The sequence below is a fragment of the Leptinotarsa decemlineata genome, unplaced genomic scaffold (genome assembly GCF_025532065.1).
Source record: "Leptinotarsa decemlineata unplaced genomic scaffold, Ldec_3_MD MMD2_P_RNA_scaffold_2, whole genome shotgun sequence".
NCBI lineage: Eukaryota > Metazoa > Arthropoda > Insecta > Coleoptera > Chrysomelidae > Leptinotarsa > Leptinotarsa decemlineata.
Window position 1 is genome coordinate 12,732,605 of NW_027412529.1, and position 18,157 is coordinate 12,750,761.

At 34.8% G+C, this 18,157-nt stretch overlaps 1 protein-coding gene across 3 annotated transcripts in view; it reads left to right on the plus strand.

Annotated features, from left to right (window-relative positions):
• Window positions 1-18,157, plus strand: part of LOC111513200 (beta-1,4-galactosyltransferase galt-1) — a 318,653-nt gene that overhangs the window by 121,174 nt on the left and 179,322 nt on the right. For 2 of the 3 annotated variants that reach the window (XM_074183706.1, XM_074183711.1), the window contains exon 3: window positions 15,448-15,579. The exons of the other annotated variant lie outside the window; for it this stretch is intronic. In XM_074183706.1, coding sequence (XP_074039807.1) covers window positions 15,448-15,579 — 132 coding nt within the window. The remainder of the gene's footprint in view (window positions 1-15,447; window positions 15,580-18,157) is intronic. 3 annotated transcript variants of the gene reach the window in all.

Sequence of the window (18,157 nt, forward strand, 5' to 3'; positions counted from 1 at the left end):
TCTGTCAATTTTTCCCAAAATTTTTCTTTTTCTTCTATTCTTTCATTTTCATCTGGTCCGTATATTGGTATTATTGTACTCACTTCTTTATTTTGTTTTTCTATTTCTATGGTTATTATTCTGTCATTTATAGCTTCCCATTTTCTAATTTTCTCGGTTAAGTCTTCATGTATTATTAATCCAACTCCAGCTGATGCCCTTTGTTTTATTTCTACTCCGCTATATACTAATATGTGTCCATTCTGTAATAGTATTTGTCCTGTCCCTTTTTTTTTTCGTTTCGGTTATTGCTAGTATTTTCAATTTGTTCCTTTCAAATTCTTCTACTATTTCAATTTCTTTTCCATTCAACCTTCTAAAGTTCCACGTTCCTAGTAACCATGCATTTTTTTCATTATTTTTATTGCCACTTCTCGGTATTTTTTATACCTTTTAGAAAACCTCATCTATAAAACCAAATCTAGAAAGGTTAATGCAGTCGAACTGCTGGAAAAGAATTCCATGAAAATCAAAAAATAAATAGATAAGTATATTTTGATCATTCCCATATTGATTTCAATTTAAGAGCCACCGGTAGACAGCTGTTTCAGCCTATTGGGCATCGTCAGTACCGGGCAGGCGGTCCTCGATTGAAGACAAAATGAGAAAAACCAAGAAAGTACTTAATAAAAAAAGCTGCGTAAATGCAAGCGAAACATAAGTGTAACCACCTATTGGTGTGACACCCAAGTCAACTTGCCAAGTTTTTATGTGAATGTTGGTGGTTTGACCAATCAACCGACAACTGCGGTAGCAGAAATTTGGAAAGCTAACCTGAAATGCCATCGGAAACATGTGGATTCGATATATGAATATATATGAACGTGTCATCCTGTTGTGTGTCCTTTTATACGGTCCGAACGCCTCAATACAGGTACTTCTGTTGATTTAGGTAAATTTGTCTGTATTTGGATCACATCAGGTACTATTCTTTGTGTTGAATCTTCTATGAGTTTATTGTTTCTAGGAGTGTATATTGATTTATTTAATATATTAAATGTTAGGTCTTGTTGTGTTTTGATTTGTACTTGTTCCCCGATAAGTGATTTTTGACTGTTAAAGTTATGGATGTTTAAGTTTTCCCAAATGTCCATGCGATTTCCCTTATTGACTTGTTTTATGAGTTTTATGTTCTCTGGTGGGGGAAAGTTATGTTTGTTTTGTATGGCGTGTGTTGCGAGGTTTGATTCATATACTATTGGGTTTATGTATGCCTTTTTGTGGTCATTATACCTTTGGATCAGTTTTTTTCTTGGTTTGGCCGATATAGAGGTGATTTATGAACCTGATCGTAGGGGCTCCACACAACAGATGCATATTCTAGCCTAGATCGAACAAAAGTGAAATGAAGTAATTTCAATGTTGAAGCTTTTTCGAAGTCTTTTGAATTTCTAACTAAGAATCCATACATGCGATAAGCAACTGTCAGAGTAGTGTCAATATGTTTATTGAAAGATAGGAATGAATCAAAAGTAACAGAGGCGGTTCCTAAAATGTATGTTTTTTGAACTTGAAGGTACGTATTCTACTGTAGGAATACTCTATTATGAATTGCTTTTTTAGTCTTTAGGTAAGGCGTAAATATGATTCATTTCTTTTTTTTATTCCAGGTCATAAACAATATCATTACATGCTCTCAATTGTTACATATGTTGAATTTTTGGGTTCCTAGACGGTCAACTAGGAATAGTGTCACATTTTATCTCAACACTCCTCATACAAATATAATTAAACAATCTCCTATTTATACAGTGTACGATACCTCTAATTCTGTTAGTCATGTCCTAGATATATTCAACTATCATATTATACAGATCAGAAGACATTTCTCAGCTAACTGACAGTTGTTTTATTTTATTTTTTATATTGATTCACGAATTATATTGAGTAAAGTTTGTTTGAAGGTGGTTGACAAAGTTTCGTAGTGTATTTTATCAGTTCAGACTTCCATTGTCTAATATAATATAAATTGATTTGGAATCTCTGGAAAAATTTTAAAAAATTAACCAAAAATAACAATTTTATGAAACAAAAAACTGAAATTACAAAGAAATAACATACTAGCTACAACCAAAAAATTGAAATATTAATAAAAGCTTGAAATTATAAATATTATTTTAAAAAATGTAAAATGAAATATAGAAGATTCCAAACCGGGTGATAACTGGACTTATTTCTCCGAGATCTGACTATTTATAGGTCATTCGAGTGCTTTCACCTATCCCCTCTTCCCTCTATCCGCTTCATTGGTTTTAGCGGGAGATGACCGTTTGGCGGGAGTTGGTCGTTTTTCACTTGATCAGAGGTTTCCATATGTTACGTATCTCTATGCTGGCTTGACTAAATGCGTTGTTGGACCACATATACGCGGCTTCTTTGAATTTTCTCGTAAACCAGTGTTTCTCTTTGTGGATGATTTCAACTTGAGCCCACTTGATATTATGTTGATGAATCCAAACATACTCTGCTATTCCGGATTTGCTGGTTTCTCCCCGCTGTGTGTGTTTCTTGTACTCAGCAATGCGAACTTTCAATGGCCTCTTAGTTTCACCGACGTATGATTCTCCGCACTCGCAGGGTATCCGCTAAATGCAATTCTTGGAATCTCAGTCCGCATTTGGTGGCCTGATTTTCATGAGTCTGCTATGGATAGTGTTCCCAGATCCTTTCCGATAATCCTCCGATGTAGAGAAGTACAAGTATTGGTTTTGGCGGCTTCTCTTCCTTGTGGAGCTCTTGCTGTCATCTAGCTAAAGCCTTTTCTATCATCACTCTGGAGTCACTATTCTGTTAAAGGTCTTCTTGATGATGCCTAGTTCCTTTTTGAGACCTTCCTTTGTATTACAGAGCCCGAAAGCACGGTCTAGTAGAGTCTTGATGATTCCTCTCTTAGTCGATTGATGGTTGTTGGATTTCTGGTTCAGATACTGTCCTGTGTGAGTGGGTTTTCGATATACAGATCTTTCCCATTTAGTGTCGGTCCTCTTCACCAATACGTCATTTTTTGTTGATGATATTTTCAATTTCAGGCTGTTATTAATATTTCAATTTTTTGGTTTTACCTTGTATGTTATTTCTTCGTAATTTCAGTTTTTTGTTTGATGAAATTGTTATTTTTGATTATTCTTCTTAAATTTTTTTCAGGGATTTCAAATCAATTTATATTATATTAGACAATGGAGGTCCGAACTTATGAAATATAAAGTAAGTTCATATTTGTAAATGCCACTGTTTCTCCCTATTCTTTAATTGAGTTCATCATGTAGAATAGTGTACATAATAAAAAAATAAATAAATAAATTGTTTTTATTTTCAAGATATTGCATGGGAGAGCCACTTTTTCGAATGCCGCCTCCATGAACCTTTTTCCTGAAGTACGAAAAATCACTCACTAGCAGCGCTAGTAGTTCGGTAGAGACAAACACTGCCTAATCCCCATATAAACATATGGTAAAGTACAATTAAAAAATAATGTTTTTAACAGGAGAAAATGTTCCTGGAGCAAAACTAAAATTTGCAACTGTAAAGGATAACAATGTTGTAACATTAAAACGTTGACTTGCATGCCGTAATTTAAAAGTAACTGGAAACTGTAATAAATAGAATAGATTCAAACTGTAATAAAAGAAATTCAAAATAATTATGAATTTCAGATTTATTTCTGAGTGAAATATGAATCAAAATATAGATGATAATGAAATAAATTTAATTAAATATAATAAATGCGTGTTCTTGCGTGTACTTACGTATTTTGATGCGTGTAATACGAATCCGAAAGAAAAAAGCGGCGCTCTCCCTCATTTACAAAGTTACGGCCCTTCAAAGTTCTGAAAAGGGCAACTTTTCAGCCTTCTTTTTCACAAAATGAACTATTTAAAAACACAAGCATTCATTCACTAGGTTACCTTTACACCTTATTCCTCCTTCTTTGACACTTTTCACTTCAATAATCAACATTTTTCCAAAAAAATGTTAAACAATGTTCGGAGCTGCTTTTTGGTTACATATCTCTGTATTTTACGTTCTCAAGGTTAATGGCATGGTTGGTAAAACTGATGCAGTCCATATTCCTAAAGTAATTCAAATGTTTTTTACCTTCATTCTTTAGATCGTAAATTGGTTTTTGCTGGTGTATTTCGAATTTGAAATAGTAGGCGGCGGCAAATACCAACCGCTTTTTTCTGAAATGTCACTAGTAACTAACCTAAAAGTAGAATAATATCACCAGGAGAAGCATTCATTTTCAAATTAGATTTTTTATAAGAAAAATTTTCATCATTGAAGTTAAAAGTGTCAAAGAAGGAGGAATAAGGTGTAAAGGTCACCTAGTGAGTAGATGCTTGTGTTTTTAAATAGTTTATTTTGTGAAAGAGATAGCTGAAAAGTTGCCCTTTTCAGAACTTTGAAGGGCCGTAACTTTGTATATAAGGGGTAGCGCCGCTTTTTTCTTTCGGATTCGTAATCTACGCATCAAAATACATAAGTACACGCAAAAAATTTTTCAAAATCGCCGGGTGTACTCAAAACGAAAATTTACAGCAAAAATAACTTTTTATATCAGATTTATATTTTCAAATAATAAATTAATATTACGTAAATAACACTGTTCTACATGTGAATAGTTTACGTTTGTCCCTACTACTAGTGCTGCCTCTCGTGACACGTTCGCTGTATTATTCTCAGGAAAAAGACTCACTGAAATTGTATATTACTTTTGTCTATTGAAGAAGTAGAGACACATCATTATTATCATGATTACTATCATTATCATAATTTGACACTCGACAAATATAAATATTCAATAAAATATAACGAACTAACCTGCCTCTAATCGTTTATTGCGAAATCCGTACAGTATAATACATGGGAACAATAACAACCTGTCTATGCAAACTCGTTTTCATATCCGAGACGGAAAACCCGAAGAATGTTAATAATGCCAAAGGAGGTGAGTGATGTGGAAAGGGCCGCATCCTCCGTCGGGACCCAATTTCCATCCACAATACAAAACGAATGGTATGTAACCGATGTGGAAGGCCCTTCGTAAGAGATCGATCACGATTTCCAGTCTTTCCTTCGCTTCTCGGGACAACTCCACCATTTTATGCAGCGATTTTATCCGCCTCTGTCGATTAAATTACGCCCCAAGTCACTATTAGTTGCTAAGATTTAGGTGTCGTTTAGGAACTATTAGTGTCATCATTCAGTCGTGTCAATGTCAAGGTGACGTGACACGATTCAAGGGTCGCGTTCATTAACATAATCATGATGGTGGAAGAGAGTGTGATCACATTGCAATACTCAGAAAAAATGAAACGGTTTTTTGTCGAAGTAATAAACCGGTAATTCATTCAAAATACGAAACGAATGATATGTAGGCAGGGAGGATCCAACATATATATGGAGTGGTTTGAAACTCTGGCCATTGAAGAAGCCCACAAGAAAACTCGAGTCTGGTTGAGATATGTTGACGACACCTTCATAATATGGAACCATGGGAATAGTGAACTAGACGCCTTCCTGAAACACATCAACAGCGTGAGACCTTCCATCAATTTCACAATGGAGAAGGAAATCCACAACGAATTGATATTCTTAGACGTTTTGATGAAGAGGACCGACACTAAGTGGGAAACATATGTATACCGAAAACCCACTCATACGGGACAGTATCTGAACCACGAATCCAACCACCATCAATCGACTAAAAGAGGAATCATCAAGACTCTATTAGACCGTGCTTTTGGGCTTTGTAGTACGAAGGAAGGTCTCGAGAAGGAACTAGACATCATCAAAAATGATCTTCAACGGAATGGCTACTCCAAAGCGATGGTAGAAAAGACTTTGACTAGAAGACAGCAGGAGCCTCGCAAGGAAGAAAAGCCGTCACAACCAGTGCTTGCACTTCCCTACATCAGAGGATTATCGGAGAGGATAAGAAGAATTGGTTCCAAGTACAACATCAGAACCTGCTTTAGATCCGGTCACACTATCCGTAGCAGCCTCACGAAAACCAGGCTACCAAACGCGGACTGCGATTCCAAGAATTGCATTTACCGGATACCCTGTGAGTGCGGAAAATCCTATATTGGTGAAACTAAGAGGCCATTGAATGTTCGCATTGTCGAGCACAAGAAACACACACAGCGAGGGGAAACCAGCAAATCAGGAATAGCAGACCATGTTTGGACCCATCAACACAACATCGAGTGGTCCCAAGCTGAGATCTTGCACAGAGAGGAACATTGGTTTAGGAGAAAATTCAAGGAAGCCGCATACATGTTGTCCAACAACGTATTCAGCCAAGCCAGCGTAGAAATACGCAACATATAGAAACCCATCATCAAGCGAAAAATGGCCAACTCCCGCCAAAACGATCATCTCTCACGGAACCAGTGAAGCGGAAAATGGAAAGCGGGGACCTATAAATAGTCATCTCTCGGAGGAATCAGTCCAGTCATCACCCGAAGACGATTGTAGATACTAACACTCGAAACGTCGTGAACTAACGTGACTTGGAATCTCTCCACTTTTTATTTTTATTTTCTTCTTTCTTCTATTTATTTTTATTTATTCAATTGTTCTATTTTTGTATTTTATTTCACTATTATTTAATATAATTCTTATTTTCATCTATTCATTTTTAATTCTTCTTTTTTAGTTGTTTCAGGGATTTCAAATCATTTTATATAGTAGACAATGGAAGTCCGAACTAGTGAAATTCATGTCTTATCCTTATTCAAACCCAGCCAAATAAGTTCAGCTTATTACAAAGTCGAACAGATGAGAGATCTTCCAGGTCAAATCGCAGGAGAATAACTCTGACACTGAAAACCTGATTCAGTCCGGGGCCAGACAGATACAGAGTATCTGCTCTGCGGTTTCATCATCTTTCAAACAGATTGGCATGCCGAATATCCCGACAGTCCAAGTCTCTTCATTTCAGACAACAGTGACTCGGTGTTCTGATTGACAACGTTAAACAATTGTTTGGTGACATTTTCCAAATACTGTATAAATGCTTTGGAATGGCCCATCCCAGTAGAATTTGTCAGAAGTTGGAACTCTTCCTGTAACTCAGGTATTTAGTGTTTGGCGGAGCCAATAAGAGTTTCTGCAAGAATTGCAAGAGTTGCAAGAGAGTGAGCAGCTTCATTACTTTCCAGATTAGAATGGCCTGGAATCCAGATCAGAGATCAATAATTATAAATTTTCAATTGAATATTATCAGTTATCAATCACTAATTCCGATTACTAATTACTAATCAATAAATAAATGAAAAATATGGCAAATAATAAGTGAAATAAAAAATAAAAGAAACGAAAACAGAATCGACAAAATAGTAATATCAAAAGATATAGTACTCACTAATGCAAATGATATAGAAAATGAATTCAACCAATTTTTTGTAGGTGTAGGAGAGTCTCTTGCAAAACAAATTAGGATACCAAAAACAAAGGAATCAATAAAAAAAATCTGCAAATCCTTTTATTTGTCGCCAACTGCTAAATGTGGAATAGAACTACTCGTAAGTAAATTTAAGATTGGTAAAACTCCTGATTGAGATGGAATAGCTGTAGAGTTTCTGAAGAAAATCCACACCTTGGTATCTTCACCACTTGTACATCTGATAAATTGCATTTTCTATACTGGTATATGCCCAGATGGATTAAAAAGAGAAAAATTTACATCGATTTTAGTAAGGATGATAGAAAACGTATTTGTAACTAATTACGCAAAAATTTTCGAAAGAACTCTCAAAAATCGACTGACAGTATTCATGAATGAATATAATGCAATATTCGAACTGCAATTCAGATTCAAAGAAGGCACATCTTACTACCAATGCCGCAATATAAGCACTAACTGAAATATCTATTCAAACGTAGATGATATGTCAACTATCTGTATGTTCCTTGATTTGGCCAAGGCTTGGAAGTCTTGGAAGATGTGGTAGTTCGTGGAAGATCACTGGTTCTAATGAGGAGTTATTTATCTCATCGCGTGCAGGCAGTTGAAATTGATACATATATTAGTACGAATGAAGTGATTCAATATGGAGTACCACGGGGATCAGTGTTGGGACCGTAGCATAAATAGCCTATTAACGATAAATTCATCTGGAAAAATTTACAGTTCCGCTGATGATACAGCAAATTCTTGGAAGAAAGTGAAGCAAAAATATGAAAATAGTACAGCATCTATACCAAATTTAAAAAACATTCTTCATGACATTTGCATCTTATGCGTCGTCATCAACGTTATATCGAACATTGACAATTGACAATCAGGGTGTTATGATCGATATTGGTACTGCAAATCATATGGTACCCAGGTGTAATGATTGACAAATATTTGAGATGGGACGAACATGTTAACAGTATAACCAAAACCTTGAGGTACATGATATTCAAATTCAAGACATTTTCTAGACCCAGAACAGTTGAGAGCAATGTATTATGCTTTAGTTGAATCACGAATTCCAAATATTATTCTCAATTGGGGTGGTATTTTACCACAACACTTGAGATAACTAGATATACTTCATAAGAAAATATTGAAAATAATGTTCTTCAAACCTTTTACTTACCCTACTGTAGAATTATTCCGTAATGCAAATATATTAAGATTTAGAAAATTGTATGTATATATTATCATCGCATATATCTATAAAAGCAGACGAACACTACCAAAATTGATCATAACTGAAACATAGGAACAAAATTTAGCGAATATGTCAAAATTAACAAAACCAAAAAATCACTGGGTCAGAAATATTTCACACACACAATCACTTACTGGTTCAAGTTTGACGATAGTCGTGCCACTAAGTGTTCTGGCGATGTATTGAATTTATTGGAGCCTCTGGAGACACCCTACATTTTTTTTCATGAGAGAGAGGACACTGGCAGATCAAGATCTTCAGATGATGTGGTGCTGCAGGTTTTCCGGGTTTTCCTGCAGCTGAAAAAGCAAATTAGCCACTGGGATCAATGAAGTCGCCCGGGAGCGCCAAATAATTTTTGTTGTTTTATAATTTCATGATTTGTATTTTGGAAATGTTGTCCAAAATATACATTTACTCCATAAATTCTTACCGTTCGCTCAAAAAACGTTTGAAAACCTTTTTATTTAACACAGATTTTGAACTAATAAATAATCTTCTTTGATGTATTACAACGAAATTGTTGATTACCTGGTATATCAGATGCAACAAATGTCTAAATTTATAGTTATTCTCTGGTAGAAGTTCATTATATCTCAAAGTGGAGTGCAGTAGATTTCCGAAGAATAAAAACTCAAAGTGGAGACGACTTTAAGTTTTTATTCTTCGCAAGTATACTTATATTGTGTATGTGTATTGTGGTGTGTGCACATGCAAACATGTATTACGTTCATGAGATTCCACTATTAGTATGCATAGGTATATGTTAAAATTATCATCCTTTTCAGTTTTTTTATTCTTTTCTCTCCTTCTCTGTTTTGTTTTGTGTTCAACTCAGTATCTAAAAAAAGATGTCAACTCATACAACCAACTTGGTTAAAATGAGGTTCCTATGTTTATGGTTTTATTTTAATTATATTGTAGCTACGCATTTCTTAATGAACAAATTACTATTATTGATATTTATTGATTATTATTCATTTTACCAATACTTCCGATCACAATTTGCAGCCTTTTTTTTGCTTCTAAGCATAACCAACATTTTATGCAGCGACTTTATCCTCCTCCGTTGCGTCGATTGAACTATGAATATACAAGGGTGGCGTTCATGGCAGTTTTTTTACACACTTCGAAGAAAATTTTGTTTCACAAAGGCTTCAATCAATTCAAATGACTAATACAGGGCAAAGAGTGAGCTGAAAAAAAATCAAAGAGTTTTTCCATCAATTTCATTTTGTTATTTGAAATAAATGTAAGCATCATGAAGCCATGAAGTTTTACCCTTATTTTGAAGCCTCTTTAGAAAGAGTGTCAGATGTATGAAATTTCCAAAATCGCAATCACTTAAATTGTCTAGTGATCCAAATAACTGATACTTAGAAAGGTTTTTTGGGTAACAGGATCAAATTATCTCATAAAAACAATTGTTTTCTTGCCAACGTTTCGAATTCAATTAAATTTTTCCTCAGGCCTCTGTAACAATAAATCACACCTGCCACAAACTTCATAACTGTTATCGTTTTTTCAATATAAGAAGTAATAATAAAATTAAGATAAAATTAATCACCGAAAAGTAGTATTTTCATGATGAAACTATGACTCACGGACGTGTTAGATTCATATAAGAAACAGAAAACACTCTAGCAAACAAATATTCGGAACTGACACAACAATGACATGAAGCAAACGAAGTTTGCTTCATGCTTCAGCAACAATGACATGAAGCAAACGAAGTTTGCTTCATGTCATTGTTGCTGATAAAAGTTTGTGCATCCCCTAAAACTGAACATGCACCAACAAAATACAGTGAAACATACGTATTATATGGTGTTAACTATGGTGTTAACCACGGTCAATTTTTTTGAAAAGTGAAATAATTTTCAAAGTTTTTGGTGCAAAGTTATTTTTATTTTTCGTTAATACCAAAAGTTACTCAAAATTATACAGTACTCTGACGAGAACCTGATATTCAATAATATCAAATCACAAAACATCAAAATAAAATAGGTATTTCGGAACAAACTCGTTGATTTTCTGGAGAATTTCTTGTCCAAAATAATCTTCAGAAAATCAACGAGTTTATTCCGAAATACCTTTTTTATTTTGATGTTTCGTGATTTGATATTATAGAATATTGGGTTCTTGTTACAATACTGTTTAATTTTGAATAATTTTCGGTGTTATCAAAAAATTTAAAAACTTTGCACCAAAAACTTTGAAAATTATTTGACTCATCAAAAAATTGACCGTGGTTGACACCATAGTTATGTAATTCGTAATATTGCAGGCTTTTAAAATAATACAGGATGCTGTCTATTTATCGTTTTGCCAAATTTTCCTTTTCGTAGTCCCCATTTAAAAAAAAGGGCAAAAAAATTTAAACTTCATTTAGATGGCCATGACTTCAAATCTAGACGTATTTTTCAATGCTGAATAACTTTTCTGAATAACATTTTCCAAGATTTTTCAAAGTAAGAGTACTCTACTCTGGTCTCAAAATCAAATATTTGAAGGCTCCTCATATATTATGTGTGTTACTGTATTCTGTTGTTTACTTCAAGGGGATGCACAAACTTTTATCGGGAATAACTTTTTGGTCGAAACACCCTCAATAAAGAAGTTTTTCATATGGTGCATACTTTGGGGATGACACTGTATATCTGACATTGATGATTTTTTAATTCAATCGTAGTTTTAATAAGAAAAAACTCCTTTTCGACGAGATAATTTATCATAATTTCATTATAACTTCTTACAACATGGAAAAAACGACAACAGTTATAAGGTTTATAGCAGGTGTGTTTCATAAAATTCATCGTCACAGAGCCCTGAGAATTCAATTAAATTCGAAACGTGGTTTTCCTGAGATAATTTCATCCGGTTACCTAACAAACGTTTCTGAATGATTATTATTACATCGATAACCCTCATTTATTATGAAATGTCCACTTTCCAAAAAAATGATAGTCACCGTGAGGCTATACTATTTCTTCATGAATAAAAATATTTATTTTGTCAGATTTGTTTTACTCCTGTGTGTTAATTATATTATCAATTCTTGAAATCGATTTAAAATTTGGTGTTATATCTTTTTTGTGGAAATGAGAAAGGAAGATTGTTAGATTTAACTTCCATCGACTAAAAAAATGAACAGATTTGAAATAAAAATAAAATAATGAAAATAACAGGATAGAAATATTCGGAAGAGTTAATCAAAAGAAGGAAATTTCGATTTGGAATTGTAAATGAATCGCAAATAAAAGAGCATCCAAAAACAACGAACTATTTTGGCCTCAAATGGAAGTAAATAATGAATGAGTTGAACAATAATGAAATGTCATTAATATAAAAACAAAGGAAATAAATAATGATTAAAAATACATGAATGAATAAATTAAGGGCTTCCTATATCTTTAAATTCAAATGAAACAAAGTTTGTGTTTTTTTTATTCGTTTGGAAGGCCCATTGATGCCATTATGTGTGGATTATAACATCGTTCAAATGTCCGACACGGCTTCTCGGGATGGAGCACATCCGAAACGTACAATTTTTCATGACTCTGGCGTATACATCTGGCTGAAATTGACCGTTGGTATGGGTTATGTTGACTTTGAGGACCACTGTGCATGGTTTGTGTCTCATTTGCATACATCTGCGACTTCAGAAAATCCCCCTTGAAAGTATCTGACGGGATCAAATCGCACGGTCATTGGTGTCCAAATGATCCATCAGGCCAAAAGAAGTTGGTTATCATCGACCTACAGTGCTCGCCGTTGACAGTGATAGCCTGGCCAAAGAAATATGCACTGATGAAACCGCCAGCCCAAAATCCATACCAAACAGTAACTTTTAACTTTTTCGGGATTCATTGGACGTTCTTGGATTTCATGTGGATTGGTATCGTTCCAAATTCGACGATTTTGTTCGTTCACGTACCCATTCATCCAGAAATAGGCGTCATCACTGACGATGATTTTTTAACGGAAATAAGTACAGTTTCCAATGCTCCAGGGCCCATTTAGCTAACACACGTCGTTGTCTATGGTCGTTTACCATCAGCTCCTGTGTCAGTTGAATTTTGTACAGGTGCAAATCCAAGTCACGACAAAAAATTCGCCAACTTGTGTTCTGCGAACGGGTGAATTCTTGTGAGCGTCGCTAAATTGACTACCTCAGATTCTCCTGCACACTCTCACGTAACGCTAGTTGCACACACATACACCGATTTTGGACGGCCAATATAAAATCGGCCGATATTTTATTGGTAGCGGGTGCTTGCACACTCACCGGATTTTTATCGGTCAAACAATCAGTTGGTTTGTTGTCGTAATTAGCACGCACTACCAAAACGAATTTAATGCGTAGTAACTACAATTTCACAAAGCATTCGAGACTGGAATGGTCGGTAAAAAACCGGTGAGTATGCAAGAGTGTATTTAGTCATGTACGCCACTACTTCCCGGTACTGCCGGCGATACAGTGGCAGTGGACGGCTGCTCACCGGTATTTTACCGGCGACGATCACCGGTCGGCGTGTGTGCCAGGTCCCGTTCCCACATGTGGTTCACTATTGGAATTTAGACGACCGGTACAAAGTCGGCCGTCCAAAATCGGTGTGTGTGCGACTAGCGTAAGTTTGTTGTTCGATCGTTAACTGAATCAGTGGACTCAAATTTATCGACCACATTGCGGATAGTCCTCTCGGTAGAACGATTATGGCAACCATAAATTGGCCAAAAGCGCGGTACGTTGCCCGAACAGAACACCCATTTTGATAAAACAATTTTATTATTTGCACGTGTTATTGAATGCTTCATCCGTCCATCGGGATTTGTCTAAACAGACTGAACAAATGACAACTGATTTGTACCTTGTCGTTATCAATTGTCAAAGTTTGGAAGTCTATGTTGGAAGACCCTATACATTGTACTGAAATTTATCCATACTTTATAGTATGATAGTATTTTCCAATCGAATCCTAAAGAGTCCGTGAATTTTATTGTATTTTATTTATTTTTTATCTATTTATTTGAAAATAGGAAATCCTAATATAAATACAGGTCCAAAAAGGTAAAAATGGTATATAAAAAATATTAAAATAGTATAAAAATTCTTCCAACAATAAAATACGTTCAAATAATATATAAATACAAGAAGCTAAAAAGCTAAAAATAGAAAAGTGTTCCTGAGAATAATGTCCCATAACACAGAACAAATCAGGAGTATTCAGAATAGTTAGTTCCATATTACAATTATACTAGGGACTAAGGCATAAAAACAATTATTCGAGTGAGTAGGTAATGAAATATTCAACATATCATAATGCAACACGATGGAACACAATGTATACAGCATACATAAAAGCTGGAACCAATAAAACAATTCGATGATGTGAAAAATAAAAATTAAAAAAATTAGTAGAGTACGTGATGTAATATATATTTCCAATTGAGCCTTGAATGAATATAAAGAAACAAAATCTTTAATATGGTATGGTAATTGGTTGAAATCATTCAATCCTCTGAAAAACAATGATTTCATAGATTGCTTTGTTCTTGTCCTGAAAATGTGGAATTGATTGGTGGTTCTTGTGTTGTAGTCACATGATTATTGTAGGTAATGAAGAAATCAAAAATATTTTGGTAATAAATTTCCGGTTATTTTATAAATAAATATCATACTTGAGTAATACAGTCTCTCTGCCACATCATATCACTTGAGAGCACTCAGCATGCATTGAATGGGAGTGTATCTATTACATTTTAAGATGATTCTTAAACCTCGATTTTGCAGTTTCTGTAACTTCTCTATATTGTTTTTATCTAAAAGGTGGAGCAGAATGAAACAATAATCAAAATGAGGCTGTATAATGGTTCTGTATATTGTTATTTTTGAAAAAATGGAAACTTTCGATGAAATCCTGGTGAAAAAAAATAGTTTTTTTGATATCTTTTTACAAATATAGTCATAGTGTGCAGTGTTAGTGATTCATCCAACACGAAGCCTAAATACTTGAATTCTGACACCCATTCAATTTTGTCTCCCTCCACTTCGAGTTGAAGCTTTTCATAGTCAGTTGATTGATTTGGTTTTATTGATTGATTTGGTTTTATTCGCAATAATTTTTAGTTTATTTTCGTTTAATTATATTTCAATTTTTTCCAAAAATCGATTCATGCGCTCCACGGTTTCTACAGCGTCATGTCCATAGCATAATACACCATCAAATGATAATAATTATTCGAATACTAATTGAATATAACTGGCGGATACTTGATGAAAATCCATATTAAAACTAATTAATACAGTTCATTGTATGATTTTCACTTCGAAGGGTTTTACAAAAATCGTGACACGTGTTTCGCTATACAATAGCTTAAATAAATAAACTGTATTAATTAGTTTTTTTTTCGAACACTGTCATTATAGTAAAAAGTTTCCCTGTATCAATGTGATCTTCCACATTTATTTTCTACAGTGTCGAGAGCTGAACTGATAAACTGATTCATAGTAAAGACTAATTATCAATTTTGAATATTCCTCCTTTTTTGCTATCAAACTTTCATTAACTGCGAAGTTAATCCACTTCGAGTTATCTCTAAACTGGATAAAGTGAACGAAATTAAATCATAATTGATCTCTCAAAGATATTAACCTCTTGTGAAGTTGAGATGAATCTCCGCCTCTCGAAAACCCTCTTTATTATTTTTTTCTCATTTCAAACGAAATTTATATTTTCAGGGGGAAGACTACATATCAATTAGGGTGGGAGCAGCGATGATGAACGACGACAGTTTGGGGGCATATTTGATTGGGGGTAGGCCGCCCGTCGCCCTACCCGTGATGGAAAACGTAGCCCCGGTCTCGTCTAAGGTATATTCACCCTCTGTTGAGCTCTTTTCTCTACCGAGCATGATACATACCTTTTCATCATTCCGCTTGTATTATTTTTCTTTTCTTCGGTTCGTGATGTGATTTATTTTAGAGTTTATGATTTATTTTTGCATGGGATAATTATTAGATTCAGTTGCATGTCTTTCAGCAGAAGTATATCATTCCGTGTTATATGACAATCATATACTAATAGCAACCCCGAAATTTTGAATGAACTATACTACGAGTAATTTGTGTAGATTGTGTAAAAAAATCAACCATTTTTGTCTTTAAAGAATATTACTGGAGTTTATAACTCCGGTTATATTCATTAACACACCAAAGGTTCCAAACAGTGCATCACAACTTTTTGACTTTCTCGCCTCATGACTAACTTCATACATGTACAGAAAAGGCAAGCTTTCATTTCACCCAGGTAAGTTACCAGATTGAGAAAAATTTGCTGTTCACTTGTTTTCGTCTGCGTTATCAAAATTCAAAAATACAATTTTCATGACATCCTTTTTTCAATGACACATTTCTTCAAGCGACGCCAAAGCAAATGTAAAATATGTTTACAAACTTCGATATAGAACAGAATATTTTCCAATATCAGATTGTTGCCATTGTGCCACTTTCCATTTCTGAAATTGAATGAAAGTTTCCGATGCTTGATAGAAATTAATATCAACACCTAACGACACAGTTCATTGTGAAATTCTCCCTATAGAGAGTGTTCTACTAGTATCATAGCCATTGTTGATCGTAATATGAATCATTGAACTCAATTCTTCACTGAAAGTTATTGTCTTAGTATAGATTCAGAAAATAATCGGACTTAGCACTCAAGATAGTGGCAAACCATAGACACGTGTTTTGGGCTTTTGGCCCATCATCAATATAGTGCAGCCAAGTGTAAGGATGGGCAACACTTGGTTACCAAAAGAAAGAAATACAAATGCACGGAGCCGCCAGCAGGAGCCAGCCGCACATTTGTGGTTTCAGTTATTAGATCTTGTGTTTACAAGGAAACTATCCATGGTAATTTTGATAGTTTTCTTGTAAACACAAGATCTATCAACTGAAACCATAAATGGGCTGCTGGCTCCTGCTGGTAGCTCCCTGCATTTGTATTCCTTTCTTTTGGTAACCAAGTGTTGCCCATCCTTACACTTGGGCTGCACTATATAGATGGTGGGCCAAAAGCCCCAAACACTTGTCTATGGTTTGCCACTATCTTAAGTGCTAAGTCCAATTATTAATTTCGGCATATTGTTCGTTAACTTTCTCATCAAAACATTTTCACTGTGAAATGCAACAGATACATCATCGGCATATAATACTAAGCAATCGGCATTCATATATTCTGGCAGATCATTGATGATCATAAGGAAAATATATGGACCCAGTATAGATCCTTGTGGTACTCCTAGATTGATGTTATGCAATCCAGATCGTGCTCCATTGAGTTTCACAATAATTTTTCTGTGCCTCAAAAATGGCATGAACCACTTCAATATATTTCCACGAATTCCTAGTGGTAATGCTACTGAACTGTTAGTTACAGACAGGGTTTCAACTTAGAAAGCTTTCTCTAGATAAATTGGCAAATTCGGCCCTGTTTGACCCCGATATCCTTTAACTAAACGGCACGATGCCTCGTCCCATCACTTTCAGGGCAAGCTGCATTCCACGAGATTACGGAAAATGAGTTTTTTGTCATGTCATTCGCATCACGAAAATATATGACTCGATTAAGTCTGTGGTTTATATGGATACAGATATAAATTCTGCTCTCCAGAACAACACACATGCCTACGAACGTTTAATGAGATTTATCTAAGATATTCTTACCTAAAGTAAGTTATACGTGAACTTTTCCTTTCAAAATTATTTTATTTGAAATGAAAAATACAGAGGATGTTGATTTTTTATATTTTTTCTGACTATAGTTGATACTAAACGAATTCTAAATTAGTTCTGACAACGATTTGACCTCGCAGGGTCCAATTAATCGGAATTTTCGTCCGAAAAGATATGGGCGAAAATGCTTTACTGCCCAAACGATGGCAAGAAGTTCTCTTTCTATTGTAGAGTACTTCGATTATGCGAAACAAAGTGTTCTAGAGAGCATATGCTATTGGGAGATCTTTGCCAATGGGACCTTGCGATAAAATAGCACCAATTGCAAACGCACTGGCGTCAGTGGTATGCAAAAATGGTTCTTCAAAATTAGGGTAAATGAGAATGGGGCTCGTTATGAATGCATTTTTAAGTTGTTCGAATGTATGTCTGCATTCTGCGTCGAAGTTGAAGGGAGTATCTTTTTCAAGTAATTTGGTCAATGGTTTCGAAATTTTGGCGAAATTACAAATAAATCGTCGATAGTATCCAGCTAAACCTAGAAATGATTTTATTTCTTTTTGGGTTTTTGGTTCGGGGGAATTTTGGATACATTCAATTTTCATTGGATTGGGTTTGACTCCGTTTTGGGTAATGACATGTCCAAGATAGGCGACTTCTTCTCTCAAGAATTCGCACTTATCCGGTTGGATTTTCAGGTTCGCTTTTCGAAGTC